A 12,627-nucleotide genomic window follows, 5' to 3' on the forward strand; every position below is an offset into this window, starting at 1 on the left:
TAGGTAGAACTTTCAATATCTTGGAGTATATCTACCAAAACACACAAGACCCAAACCCTAGTATATAATTATACCCCACAGGAAGAGCTGAAGAGTAGGTAGAACTTTCAATATCTTGGAGTATATCTACCAAAACACACAAGACCCAAACCCTAGTATATAATTATACCCCACAGGAAGAGCTGAAGAGTAGGTAGAACTTTCAATATCTTGGAGTATATCTACCAAAACACACAAGACCCAAACCCTAGTATATAATTATACCCCACAGGAAGAGCTGAAGAGTAGGTAGAACTTTCAATATCTTGGAGTATATCTACCAAAACACACAAGACCCAAGCCCTAGTATATAATTATACCCCACAGGAAGAGCTGAAGAGTAGGTAGAACTTTCAATATCTTGGAGTATATCTACCAAAACACACAAGACCCAAACCCTAGTATATAATTATACCCCACAGGAAGAGCTGAAGAGTAGGTAGAACTTTCAATATCTTGGAGTATATCTACCAAAAGACACAAACTTTATGACATGAATTACAAGAAAATATATGATGACCTGGACAGGTGGAATTCACTTCCCTTGGATCTTAGTAGTAGAATTGAAACAATCAAAAATGAACATCCTGCCGAGGTTTTCTGTATTTGTTCCAATCATTGCCCATAGAAATTCCATCTAAACAGTTTAGGAAATGGGATAAACGGATATCAAGGTTTTTATGGAACAGTAAGAGACCAAGAATTAGATATACAACATTACAATTACCAAAACACTGTGGGGGTATGGCCTTACCAAACCTAAAATATTATTTTGTGTCAGCCCAATTGAGACCTCTGGTGTGTTGGTGCAATTCAGAATACGAATCCAAATGGAAAGACATCGAGACTACTTTGACAGAGATACCCATACAGTCAGTTTGGAGAAATAGGGACATGGTAATAGAAATATACAATAGACAAAATCAGTGGATTAATTTCTCTCTTAAGACATGGTTTAGGGTAGTTAAGCAAAATCATTTAGACAGAGAGGTCAAACTGCTGAGTTGGCCCGCATACGACCCCAGCTTCATCCCTGCAACTCAGGACAGCAGATTTAAACAATGGACGCAGAAAGGCATCACATCATTCAGCACAATTATAAGGAATGGGAACCTAGATAACTTCCAGGACCTAAGTAAAAAAACATGGCTTGGATAAACAAGATTTTTACAGATTCCTACAAGTTCTACACTATTTCTTAAGGGAGATAAAAGTGATTGACCCTCGAGCACCTCAAAAATGTATCCAAGTATTCACTAACGCATACAACTTGGGGAGTAACAAAAACACTATTTCAAATCTTTACTTGGGTATTCAATCCTCAAAGAAACAATTTACAAACTATGCTAAACAGAAATGGGAGGAGGAAATTAACATTGAAATAACTGATTAAACATGGTTGAACATATTTGAGACTCTACTAAGCTCCACCAACACAAAGTCATGGAGAGAATTCTGTTGGAAGAATGTTATACGTTTCTTCATAACACCTAAAATGAAATCAAAACAGACTGGCTCACTACACCCTTGTTGTAGAGAATGCGGGCTATCAAGGGTGGATCACTCTCATATCTTTTGGTCCTGCCCACAATCTAAACCTACTGGGGAGAAATAAGATCTAACATTGGACAAATAATGGGATTTGACATAGAACAAACATTCATTTCTTTGTACTTGGGTGAAATACCTGATGACTTACACAATTGAGAAAAGTACCTCTTGAAGGTCCTACTGGCAGCCAGTAAAAAGGCTATCACTGGGAAATGGCTACAAAAAGACCCTCCCACTGTGAAACAATGGATAGATATTATTAAAGAAATACACCACATGGAGCGTATGACCTTTGCTTTAAGAAGTCAAGAGGAAAGAGGTCAGGAATACTGGAGAAAATGGGGTTTGTACTGCCAGATCTTTTTTGTTGTTATTTTACTTGATTTGTACTTCTTTGTGTTCCTCAATAAAAACAAAAGTTTAAAAAACAAAAAACAAACGTGGAAGCATCTGTGGCAGCATTACTGATAATATATATATATTAAATTGAACCTTTATTTAACTAGGCAAATCAGTTAAGAACATGACGGCCTACCCCGGCAATTGTGCGCCGCCCTATGGGACTCCCAATCACGGCCGGATGTGATGTAGTGACACCTCTTGCAATGAGATGCAGTGCCTTAGATCGCTGCACCACTCCGGAGCAAATGACAGTAGAATGTTTTTTTCCTTCGAGTAATTTAACATAAAAAGCCTGTAGCCACTGAAATGTCCTAAAGTGTTGACAGTGACGTAATATTGTAGCAGATTCAGGTTCCCCGTATCGGTATTGTTTACGTGTCACAACTGCCACTACAATGAGGGGATTCCATTAACCTGGCCCTTGCGCCCAAATAGGCGTGTTTTGACCTGGGTGACAGTTGATTGCATTCGTTTGGGAAGCATGGTTATCTTCCGGGCGTGAGCCCACGGAGAAGTCGGCTCAAAACAAAATATAAGTAATTAAGCACAAGGGGTAATGAGTAGGATTCTGTTTTCACATGTACAAGTGAATGCTTATCTGCCTTCCCAATGAAAACTAGTTATAAAATTCAAACATATGGAAAATAGATGTTGTATCTTTCTGGACGATTCACCATACTGCCTGTTACATTTCGATTTGAAAAGGGTGCTCCTCCCTCACCGTTTTTGCCCTTCGCGTCACGGGCCATAAACCTGTGCCCCGCGGCTCAGCATAATCGATTCCACCCAGTGGAGCGTAATCATCACGTGTAAAAATGTTGCACTACTATAACTAATATCCGTAGAACGGAAAACAAGTGATTTCAAGCTCAACAGTTTCCAAATCGCTGAACATGGTCCAAATGGTATAATATAAAATATTTAGTACAAAATAATCGTAACCCGGAAGTGTTTCGTTTTGATGCCACGTCGGTTATGGTGGGAGCATAGAGAATGACAGAGGCCTCTAGTAGCCAAAATGTCATGTTGACATAGACATAAACATAGACAGCGCCATGGCTTCCACCATTTTCCACCATTTTACTAACTTCCAACTTGATTGTCTGATCCCGCCTAATGACCCTATCATATCCAATAGCGTCATTAGGAGAGATCGGCCAATCGTGAAGAAACAAAAATACTATTTAAAATTTAGATCGCCTCAATGGTGCTTTCCGTGCGCTCAGACGCCATATAGGACCAATATAGGGATGCGTTCTCTATCATTCTCTATGGCTGGGAGATTTCCAAACTTTTTTTGTATCACCCTGTCATCACAGAAACATTGATGAAGAAGTGACTGGCTGCGACTTCAACTGTTTGTTGTTGTAGCTTTCATTTATAACCACATGTTCACAGCATTTATCCTACAGAATGCGTTCCCTTGGACTGTGTAGTTTGATGTTTCTTGTGATCGTTGTTTGTTCCACGGAGTTGACGTTTGAGTTACCTGATAACGACAAGCAATGTTTCTATGAAGAGCTCCAGAATGGAGTGAAGTTTGACCTAGACTTTCAAGTAAGTGATTCAATATGTGGAGTTATAATGCCATTTCCCCATATGGTTGAGTTAGTTAGTGCATTGAACTGCTTTATCTGATCTCATGCTCTAATTGTCCCTTCACACTCACTGGAAGAATGCAAAAAAATATTGCACTTTTACCGAGGTTTCAAAACTGCAGTAACTGTGGTTATACAGCACTCTAACTGCAGTTACACTGCAAAATTACTGCATTAATTCAAATGTATTTTGGAAGCAGTATTTGCAGCATACTGCAGTTGTACTGCACTCTGACTGCAGTCTTTTTTTGTAAGGGCTGAATTAGTCTGTGTTTCCTTACCATCATCCTAATCTCTCCATGTTGTGTATATACTAGGTGATTGCAGGAGGGAACTACGATGTGGACTGCTTTGTAACAGATCCAGTGAACAATGTCCTGTATCAGGAGAGGAAGAAGCAGTATGATAGCTTCTCTCACACCACCACTATGAAAGGAACCTACAAGGTCTGCTTCAGCAACGAGTTCTCTACCTTCTCCCACAAGACCGTCTACCTGGACTTCAGGTCCGGAGAGGAGAGACCCCTACTGCCTGACATGAACAGAGACACAGCCTTAACACAGGTGAAACAATGTTATAATTATATTAGACTAATTATATTACATATACATTTGACTGACACAGGTAAGATCAACCCTAACCCATGTAAGATCATAATATAATACTATATACAGTGTATTCTGAAAGTATTCAGACCCCTTGACTTTTTCCACATTTTGTTACAGCCTTATTCTAAAACTGACTCGTCCCCCCCCCCCCCCTCAATCTACACAATACCCCATCATGACAAACCAAAAGCTGTTTAAAAAAAAAAATGTTGCAAATTTATTCTAAATAAAAAAACTATCACTTATCACTATCACTAACTAGGCGTATGTCGCAAGTCTCGACTTCACAGGAGGCTGTTAAATTATTTTTTACATTCTATCAAAATGTATTTTTGGGGGCAGAAATGCCTTCTTGAACATGTGAACTTTCATGTGCCTTAATATCAAACTTGTATGCCATCTGTAAATACAAATAAAATGGTTAAATTACGAGCCTAGTTGGTTTAGCTCAGAAAAAGTCAGCAACCTTCCCGCTAGCCATGATTGGCTGAGATAATGAGTGGGCTGGACATGCCGAGAGATGTGTTTGGATTGGTCTGCCATATAGCACGCGTCTGTCTATTGGAGCTGGTCAGTATGTCTAGGTAATCGTGTCAAGTGCTGCTTTTTTGGGGGGGGTTAGCTACCTGCAGATTCAAGCAGGGTAGTAACGTCATGAGTTGAGTTTATGGTCCATTGTTTAGCTAGCTATATGTCTTAACAAAATACTTTTTGACAAAGTATTTTAATTTCACGCTATTGTACCGCTAGCTAGCTAGCTAGCTAGCTAACCATGGCTGGCATGCTAACTAACATTACGTCATGCGTTGGGATTCATTGTTTACCTAGCTATCTAGCTACATTTCTTAACAAGACTCTCGTCTTAGTGTGCCAGAGCGCAGAATAAGTGATGCATTTTTGAACGCCCAACACCCGTTGAATATGTTCGTTGTCAGTAAACGTTGGCAACAAAGTGTAATTCAATTGTGGCACAGTTGGTCTTGTAGTGGAAATTTCCTGTATTTACCAAATCATGAGAGCAAACCACCACACAAGTCAGAGTTATCATAAAGTCCATCTTTAATTATAATGAGCTCCGTCACAACCCTGTGACTCTCAGATCAATTCAGTGTCTATAAATGAATTCTGAGAGTGCTTACACATTGCAACTGAGATCCTTTATAGCAAAGACACACATAGCCAGACAGCATTGGCTATAAATTATCGTTCAGCTTTGTCTCCTAAACTATGTTCTTATCTCGCTCTTGGTACCATTTGGGACCAAAAACAAAACCTCATCCACTAGCATATATCAAATACACCCCCTCCTGGACAAGATCAGAGAGACAGTGACTGGCACACAGACACTGTGGAGCCAAGAGATAATTGGTTCCCCCTCAATCATCCATTCACATGGTTTAAAATATATGTTTACATATGAAGACCAGCTTGACCCCTCCCCTTTCTGTGGCCCAAGTAACTGAACCCTGACAGAGAACAGAGAACTGCAAACGGCCACCACTATAGTACAACAAGATACATTTCTGTCTGTAATAAAACCCTTTTGTGGGGAAGAACTCATTTGGATTGGGCCTTGTTCCCCAGTGGGTGGGCCTGGCTGCCAAGTGGGTGGGCCTTGTTCCCCAGTGGGTGGGCCTTGTTCCCCAGTGGGTGGGCCTTGTTCCCCAGTGGGTGGGCCTTGTTCCCCAGTGGGTGGGCCTTGTTCCCCAGTGGGTGGGCCTTGTTCCCCAGTGGGTGGGCCTTGTTCCCCAGTGGGTGGGCCTATGCCCAATCATGTGAAATCCATAGATTAAGGCCTAATGAATTGACAGATTTCATGTTTATGAACTGTAACGCAGTACAAGCTTTGAAATGATTGGATTTCTATTTGTTCAGCATGTGTATCTAATAATGTAGATATCTATGCCATTTTATAGAACTAATAAAGATCACTGACACCGGTACAGTAGATCACAGAAGACCTAGCTGGAAAGGTACTTAGAGGTTCGCTGCTCTTAACGACGTGGGTCTATTGACATACACTAGCGCTGCATTCAATTAGAATGGGTTGAACCAAAACGGTCCACAGGACTGTATGATAAAAGCCACCCACAAGTTATTATTATTATTTTTTTCCACATATTGTGCAGGACTTTTATTTTGACGCGGTAAGCAGGGAGGAAGTGGGTCAGTAAGTAGAAAAATAATTGTGTTTAACTTCTGGCTTCCCAGCTAATTGTTTTTGTCCAATCCAATTGAAGGCAGCACTAGTGTATGTCACTAGATCTGTGTTGCTAAGCGCAGCTAACCTCTAGGTACCTTTGCAGCTAGGCCCATCCAGAAAGCATCCCTTACTCCTAGAGCTATATATGACTAACTCCACCCCCTAGGCACTTGACATATGTAGATGTGAACTAATTCCATGGGTATAAGCAACATGGTAGTAGATCTCTGTATGCTGATACATACCCAATCCTTTCAAATCTCCACCAGAGCCACTAGAGGTTGTTTCTAGATAGGGCCCCAACACAATGTTGTTTAAACTGCAGATTGCCCCTCTAAGGATGTATTAATATTAATCTTGTCTCTTCTCCAGATGGAGTCGGCCTGTCTGTCCATCCATGAGATCCTGAAGGTAGTGTCTGACTCTCAGACCTGGTATCGGTTACGGGAGGCTCATGACCGCATCCGAGCAGAGGACCTCCATGAGCGTGTGTCCTATTGGTCGATAGGAGAAACTATAATCCTTTTCACTGTCAGCATTGGACAGGTTCTCATTCTCAGGAGCTTCTTCAGTGACAAGAAGGGCAGTGTTTCAGCCAACACATAGATCCCACCATTATTATATATATGATACATTCTATAATACTGGGTTAGTGTTGCAGCCAACACATAGATCCCACCATTATTATATATATATGATACATTCTATAATACTGGGTTAGTGTTGCAGCCAACCCATAGATCCCACCATTATTATATATATATATGATACATTCTATAATACTGGGTTAGTGTTGCAGCCAACACAATATATTGTATTATAGGTCATCTGCAACTAGACTGTAACCTACCTTCATACCCCACAACAAACTGTAGTCCTATACAGTTATATTAAAGGACTTCAGGAACTATTAAATCTGTCTGGTATTAAGACACTAGCTTGTGGACTCTAGCCTCTGAAAATGAAATACTGTGGTTGCAACAGCTGTTTAGTGATTTCAATCAAAATAGGTGCAACCTAACACACCTGTGGTACACCAAGCCTTTATTTGTTTTTGTCTCAGTGTACATCATTAATTTGTGCTATGACATTAATTTATTGTGTGTGTAAAACGTTTTGTTGGTCTGTCTCGCCCTCTCTCTTGTACACAGTCACACACACCATAACCCCACAATTTGATTTCCATTTCAAATCCTATTTTCCCTTTCCTTAACCCCAACCCCTAAGCCTTTGTCCTTGTGGGGATGTGGTAAATGTTCCCACGAGGGAGGATTTTCCTTGTTTTACTATCCTTGTGAGGACTTTTGGCAATTCCTGGCCCACTTGAAGATAGGGGCGTGTCTTGACTATCATTAAAGTCAATAATGTTACATTATCAATTCTCTGTGTAATTATTATGTGATTAAACTTTAACTAGAAAGTCGGGACACCACGGGAAAATGTTGTTTAAAGAGTTACTATTTCCCGGATTTAACTCTTCAGATATTTTAATATCTTATCGATTAGTCACTTTATTAATGTATTAATACCTCATCAGTCATATTCTGAATATCTGCTTGAACCATAAATTATGAATCCGCTATATACAAATTGGCTTATTTATTTAGTAATTAAATAATTACATAAACAAAATGGTTATTGGTTACTAATGCAATGAAAAGTCCCTAGTGGACTTAGCCCGATATGACGGCTTGGTAGACAATGGAAAGGGGTGGGGACAGAAAGAGCGGGAAAGACAGAATGGACCCACTACACACAGTTTAACTATGCTCATGTAAATGCTAATACTTTGCACATGAACAGTCGCTCATTCGGAAGGAATTACAATTTATATATTTACGCCTGTATGTCTCTGTCCGTCTGCTGGAGAGTCAGTCGACAGAAAGTCTCTTGTTTTGTCCACCAGAGATCAGTCTTTTGTAGTTGTAGGTCTGTTATAATGGGTACGTCAGGTATACCAATGGTCGTTCGATAGGGAAATGTTCTCCAGAATGGATCTTTCAGAGTACCACCCGGTGGTTCTCGGTCACGTTTACCAGACTAAAGTATTTAAACAGCTGCAGACTGAATGTTCCTGTGTAGTAGTATTCGGTTTTGTAGATTTCTTAGAGCTCTCTGGTCTATAGAGTAGTAACCATTTCAACATGTAGCTACAGTACAGCTCTCTGGTCTATAGAGTAGTAACCATTTCAACATGTAGCTACAGTACAGCTCTCTGGTCTATAGAGTAGTAACCATTTCAACATGTAGCTACAGTACAGCTCTCTGGTCTATAGAGTAGTAACCATTTCAACATGTAGCTACAGTACAGCTCTCTGGTCTATAGAGTAGTAACCATTTCAACATGTAGCTACAGTACAGCTCTCTGGTCTATAGAGTAGTAACCATTTCAACATGTAGCTACAGAATAACGTTGTCAGTGTAAATAACAGTAAAGATGATGAAGTGGTGGTGAGGGGATGGATTGTACAACTCAGAATCCCTTTGTCAGTGTAAATAAACAGTGTATTGGACATCACCTGGGGAAAATGTTTTGATACATTGATTTAGCTTGGAGTTTGTGCTTTTGGGACTGTTCCATTGGATCCATTGTTTTAGACACAGCTCATGTACAGTTGAAGTCGGAAGTTTACATACGCCTTAGGCAAATACGTTTAAACTCAGTTTTTCACAATTCCTGACATTTAATCCTGGTAAAAATTCCCTGTTTTAGGTGAGTTAGGATTGCCACTTTATTTTAAGAACGTGAAATGTCAGAATAATAGTAGAGAGAATGATTTATTTCATCACATTCCCAGTGGGTCAGAAGTTTACATACACTCAATTAGTATTTGGTAGTATTGCCTATAAATTGTTTAACTTGGGTCAAACTTTTTGGGTAGCCTTCCACAAGCTTCCCACAATAAATGTGGTTAATTTCAGCCCATTCCTCCTGACAGAGCTGGTGTAAGTAAGTCAGGTTTGTAGGCCTCCTTGCTTGCACACGCTTTTTCAATTCTGCCCAGAAATATTCTATAGGTTTGAGGTCAGGGCTCTGATGGCCACTCCAATACCTTGACTTTGTTGTCCTTAAGTCATTTTGCCACAACTTTGCAAGTATGCTTGGGGTCATTGTCCAGCTTTAACTTCCTGACTGATGTCTTGAGATGTTGCTTCTATATATCCACATAATTTTCCTGCCTCATGATGTCATCTATTTTGTGAAGTGCACCAGTCCCTCCTGCAGATAAGCACCCCAACAACATGATGCTTCCACCCCTCTGCTTCACGGTTGGGATGGTGTTCTTCGGCTTGCAAGCCTCCCCCTTTTCCCTCCAAACATAACGATGGTCATTATGACCAAACAGTTCTATTTTTGTTTCATCAGACCAGAGGACATTTCTCCAAAAAGTACTATCTTTGTCCCCATGTGCAGTTGCAAACCGTAGTCTGGCTTTTTTATGGCATTTTTGGAGCAGTGGCTACTTCCTTGCTGAGCGGCCTTTCAGGTTATGTCGATATAGGACTCGTTTTACTGTGGATATAGATACTTTTGTACCTGTTTCTTCCAGCATCTTCACAAGGTCCTTTGCTGTTGTTCTGGGATTGATTTGCACTTTTCATACCAAAGTACGTTCATCTCTAGGAGACAGCGGTATGACGGCTGCGTGGTCCCATGGTGTTTATACTTGTGTACTATTGTTTGTACAGATGAACGTGGTTCCTTCAGGTGTTTGGAAATTAGGATAAACTAGACTTGTGGAGGTCTACAATTATTTTTCGGAGGTCTTGGGTGATTTATTTTGATTTACCCATGATGTCAAGGAAAGTGGCACATAGTTTGAAGGTAGGCCTTGAAATACCTCCACAGGTACACCTCCAATTGACTAAAATTATGTCAGTTAGCCTATCAGAAGCTTCTAAAGCCATGGCATAATTTTGGGGAATTTTCCAAGCTGTTTAAAGGCAGTCAATTTAGTGTATGTAAACTTCTGACCCACTGGAATTGTGATACAGTGAAATAATCTGTCTGTAAAAAAATGTTGGAAAAATGACTTGTCATGCACAAAGTAGATGTCCTAACCGACTTGCCACAACTGTAGTTTGTTGACAAGAAATTTGTGGAATGGTTGAAAAACTAGTTTTAATGACTCCAACCTAAGTGTATGTAAACCTCCGACTTCAACTGTCAACCCTCAGTGTAGTTTCATTATCTAGGCAGCAGATGGCAGTACCTGCATGGTGGACTCCAAGAATCAAACCCAGCTTTTATTATGCTATGAAACAGGTGCTACGGTATAGTCTACAGTACAGTACCCCCTTCTGGTATTCTGGTGGTGTCCTTTGCCCCAAATGAGAGCTGTGCTCAGTTTAGGAGGAATACAGTCTATATTCTATTCTAGTTGCCAAGTAGACCTGTACATTTAATTTCAACCTAGCTAATATAATTGAATTCAACTGTAAATGGAGATAGAGTAAGTAGGCTGCAGTAGTAACCTCGGTATCATAGATCGTAAGAGGTTAGACAAGTTAAATGGGTTTCCATCATCTTTAAATGTACTGATGGTTTTGTAACACCAACTGTTGCGTTATAAAGCAAATGTTCCCGCTCTGGTCTTGGCGCATGAGCTCTAGTCAACAGCTCGCAGATACAGTGCGGGTAGGCTACCTACATTATGAGTTTATTAGTAGTTAATTAACAGCTCACAGATATAGAGCGGGTAGGCTATCTACATTATGAGTTTATTATGGAGAAGAGCGAAATTATTTGTATTTGTCAATCGGCAGCCAAGCATCGCTCATCATGTCACCAGAATAAGACCCTCGATATTTATTGGAAAGGTGCATCAAGCTCATCACCTTCCACATTCACCACCCTGTGAAGTTCCTCATTTATTTTATCTGTAGCCTAATAAATTGCATGCTTTCCAGAGTCCTAGTGGTAGGACCACACAACGTATCATTGTGTGACTCCAAGTTTATTAAATCAATATTTGCGTATCTACCTCCATTTCTCGCATAATACATTTTACAGACACAAAAAGATCCCACCATGTCGAATGAACAATATATCTGTCAGCATTAAAATAAAATAAAATACCGGCATTTCATGTTTACATCAGCCCTGTCATGACTTTTTTCATAGGTCAGGTCATTCATCTGCAGGAAATGGTTGGATGGAAACTTGATTGGTGACGCTTAAGTGTGTTGAATATAACCGGACGGACGCCCATAAAATATACATAGCCTAATTTATTTACCGGCCGTCGGGTATTCATTCATATAAGGCCTGTCCTCGTGGTCATAACCGTCTCTCCGGTGAACCATGACGGGATACCTGAGGGTTCTGTCCTCCGTCTCGAGGTATGGAGCGACGTTTACCGAAAACCCTGCTATGCTTGCGCCTGCTGCCGCCGTGTGCCAGAGTCTGCGACACAGAAACTGTGAGTCTTTAAACTGAACCAAAACTCCTCTAGCTGCTAAGGTAGCCTGGTTTCACTGCACAGTCGTCCTCGCATGGAATAGATTCATCTGTTCAGAGTATACATTGCCAATGTATTTTATATTCAAAGTTTTGGCTTTGCTACAAAGTAGTGGATGTGCAGGAGTGACCTTTGATTTGTTATGTTTGTGTCACAACAATGCGATGTCGTGGCTTCAGAACATATGGTGGGAACTGTGAAATTATGGGGATTTGGAATATTGTAAAAGTTGACAAACTGTGTTGAATGTAGAATGTTAAAAAAACAGAAGTAACATTGTCACATCACACATTGTAGGCGACCTCAATACATACAATTACAATTCAACAACGGTATAATGTACTGGCATAATTTATGCCAGGTGCCAAAGTCCAGACAGTATATGAATGCTGTTGGATACATTTTGGGGGGGGGGTTGTCTGTTCTGAATCTGACATGGTGTCATGTGTTACTATACTGTAGTAATAATGTATGTTTTTAATGTTTAATATGACCTGCTGTTTCCAGATGCATCTAAACACATCAAGGTGGACCAGACAGTGTGTTACTGTAATAACATGTTACTGTAATGATGTGTTTAATGGTTTCAGATATTACTGTAATAACATGTTACTGTAATAATGTGTTACTGTAATCATGTGTTTATTGTTTAATGGTTTCAGATGTTACTGTAATGTGTTTATGGTTTCAGATGTTACTTTAATGATGTGTTACATGTTTAATGGTTTCAGATGTTACTGTAATGATGTGTTACATGTTTAATG

The 12,627-nt window shown here is 40.1% G+C and overlaps 2 protein-coding genes across 3 annotated transcripts in view; both read left to right on the forward strand.

The window, feature by feature from the left end:
• The first annotated feature begins 3,201 nt into the window (after positions 1 to 3,201).
• Positions 3,202 to 7,776, forward strand: LOC116362576 (transmembrane emp24 domain-containing protein 3-like). 2 transcript variants are annotated; one of them, XM_031816649.1, is made up of 4 exons: positions 3,217 to 3,549; positions 3,908 to 4,153; positions 6,774 to 7,034; positions 7,103 to 7,776. In XM_031816649.1, exons 1-3 carry the CDS (start codon positions 3,406 to 3,408, stop codon positions 7,005 to 7,007), a joined length of 624 nt encoding a protein of 207 aa, XP_031672509.1. In that variant the 5' UTR covers positions 3,217 to 3,405; the 3' UTR covers positions 7,008 to 7,034; positions 7,103 to 7,776. The 2 variants fall into 2 exon arrangements, with proteins under 2 accessions (XP_031672508.1, XP_031672509.1); XM_031816648.1 differs by having other exon boundaries at positions 3,202 to 3,549; positions 6,774 to 7,776.
• A 3,751-nt stretch (positions 7,777 to 11,527) lies between these two features.
• Positions 11,528 to 12,627, forward strand: part of LOC116362575 (isocitrate dehydrogenase [NADP], mitochondrial-like) — a 91,739-nt gene continuing 90,639 nt past the window's right edge. The window contains exon 1 of the mRNA XM_031816647.1: positions 11,528 to 11,824. Coding sequence (XP_031672507.1) covers positions 11,707 to 11,824 — 118 coding nt within the window. The 5' untranslated portion in view covers positions 11,528 to 11,706. The remainder of the gene's footprint in view (positions 11,825 to 12,627) is intronic.

This window comes from Oncorhynchus kisutch, unplaced genomic scaffold, assembly GCF_002021735.2.
Source record: "Oncorhynchus kisutch isolate 150728-3 unplaced genomic scaffold, Okis_V2 scaffold846, whole genome shotgun sequence".
NCBI lineage: Eukaryota > Metazoa > Chordata > Actinopteri > Salmoniformes > Salmonidae > Oncorhynchus > Oncorhynchus kisutch.

What these genes read in the sequence shown, in the direction of transcription:
- LOC116362576 (XM_031816648.1), top strand. Translation starts at nt 3,406, where the DNA reads ATGCGTTCCCTTGGACTGTGTAGTTTGATGTTTCTTGTGATCGTTGTT. An exon ending in AGTTTGACCTAGACTTTCAA is followed by an intron (nt 3,550 to 3,907) that starts GTAAGTGATTCA and finishes TGTATATACTAG; the next exon opens with GTGATTGCAGGAGGGAACTA. An exon ending in GAGACACAGCCTTAACACAG is followed by an intron (nt 4,154 to 6,773) that starts GTGAAACAATGT and finishes TCTCTTCTCCAG; the next exon opens with ATGGAGTCGGCCTGTCTGTC.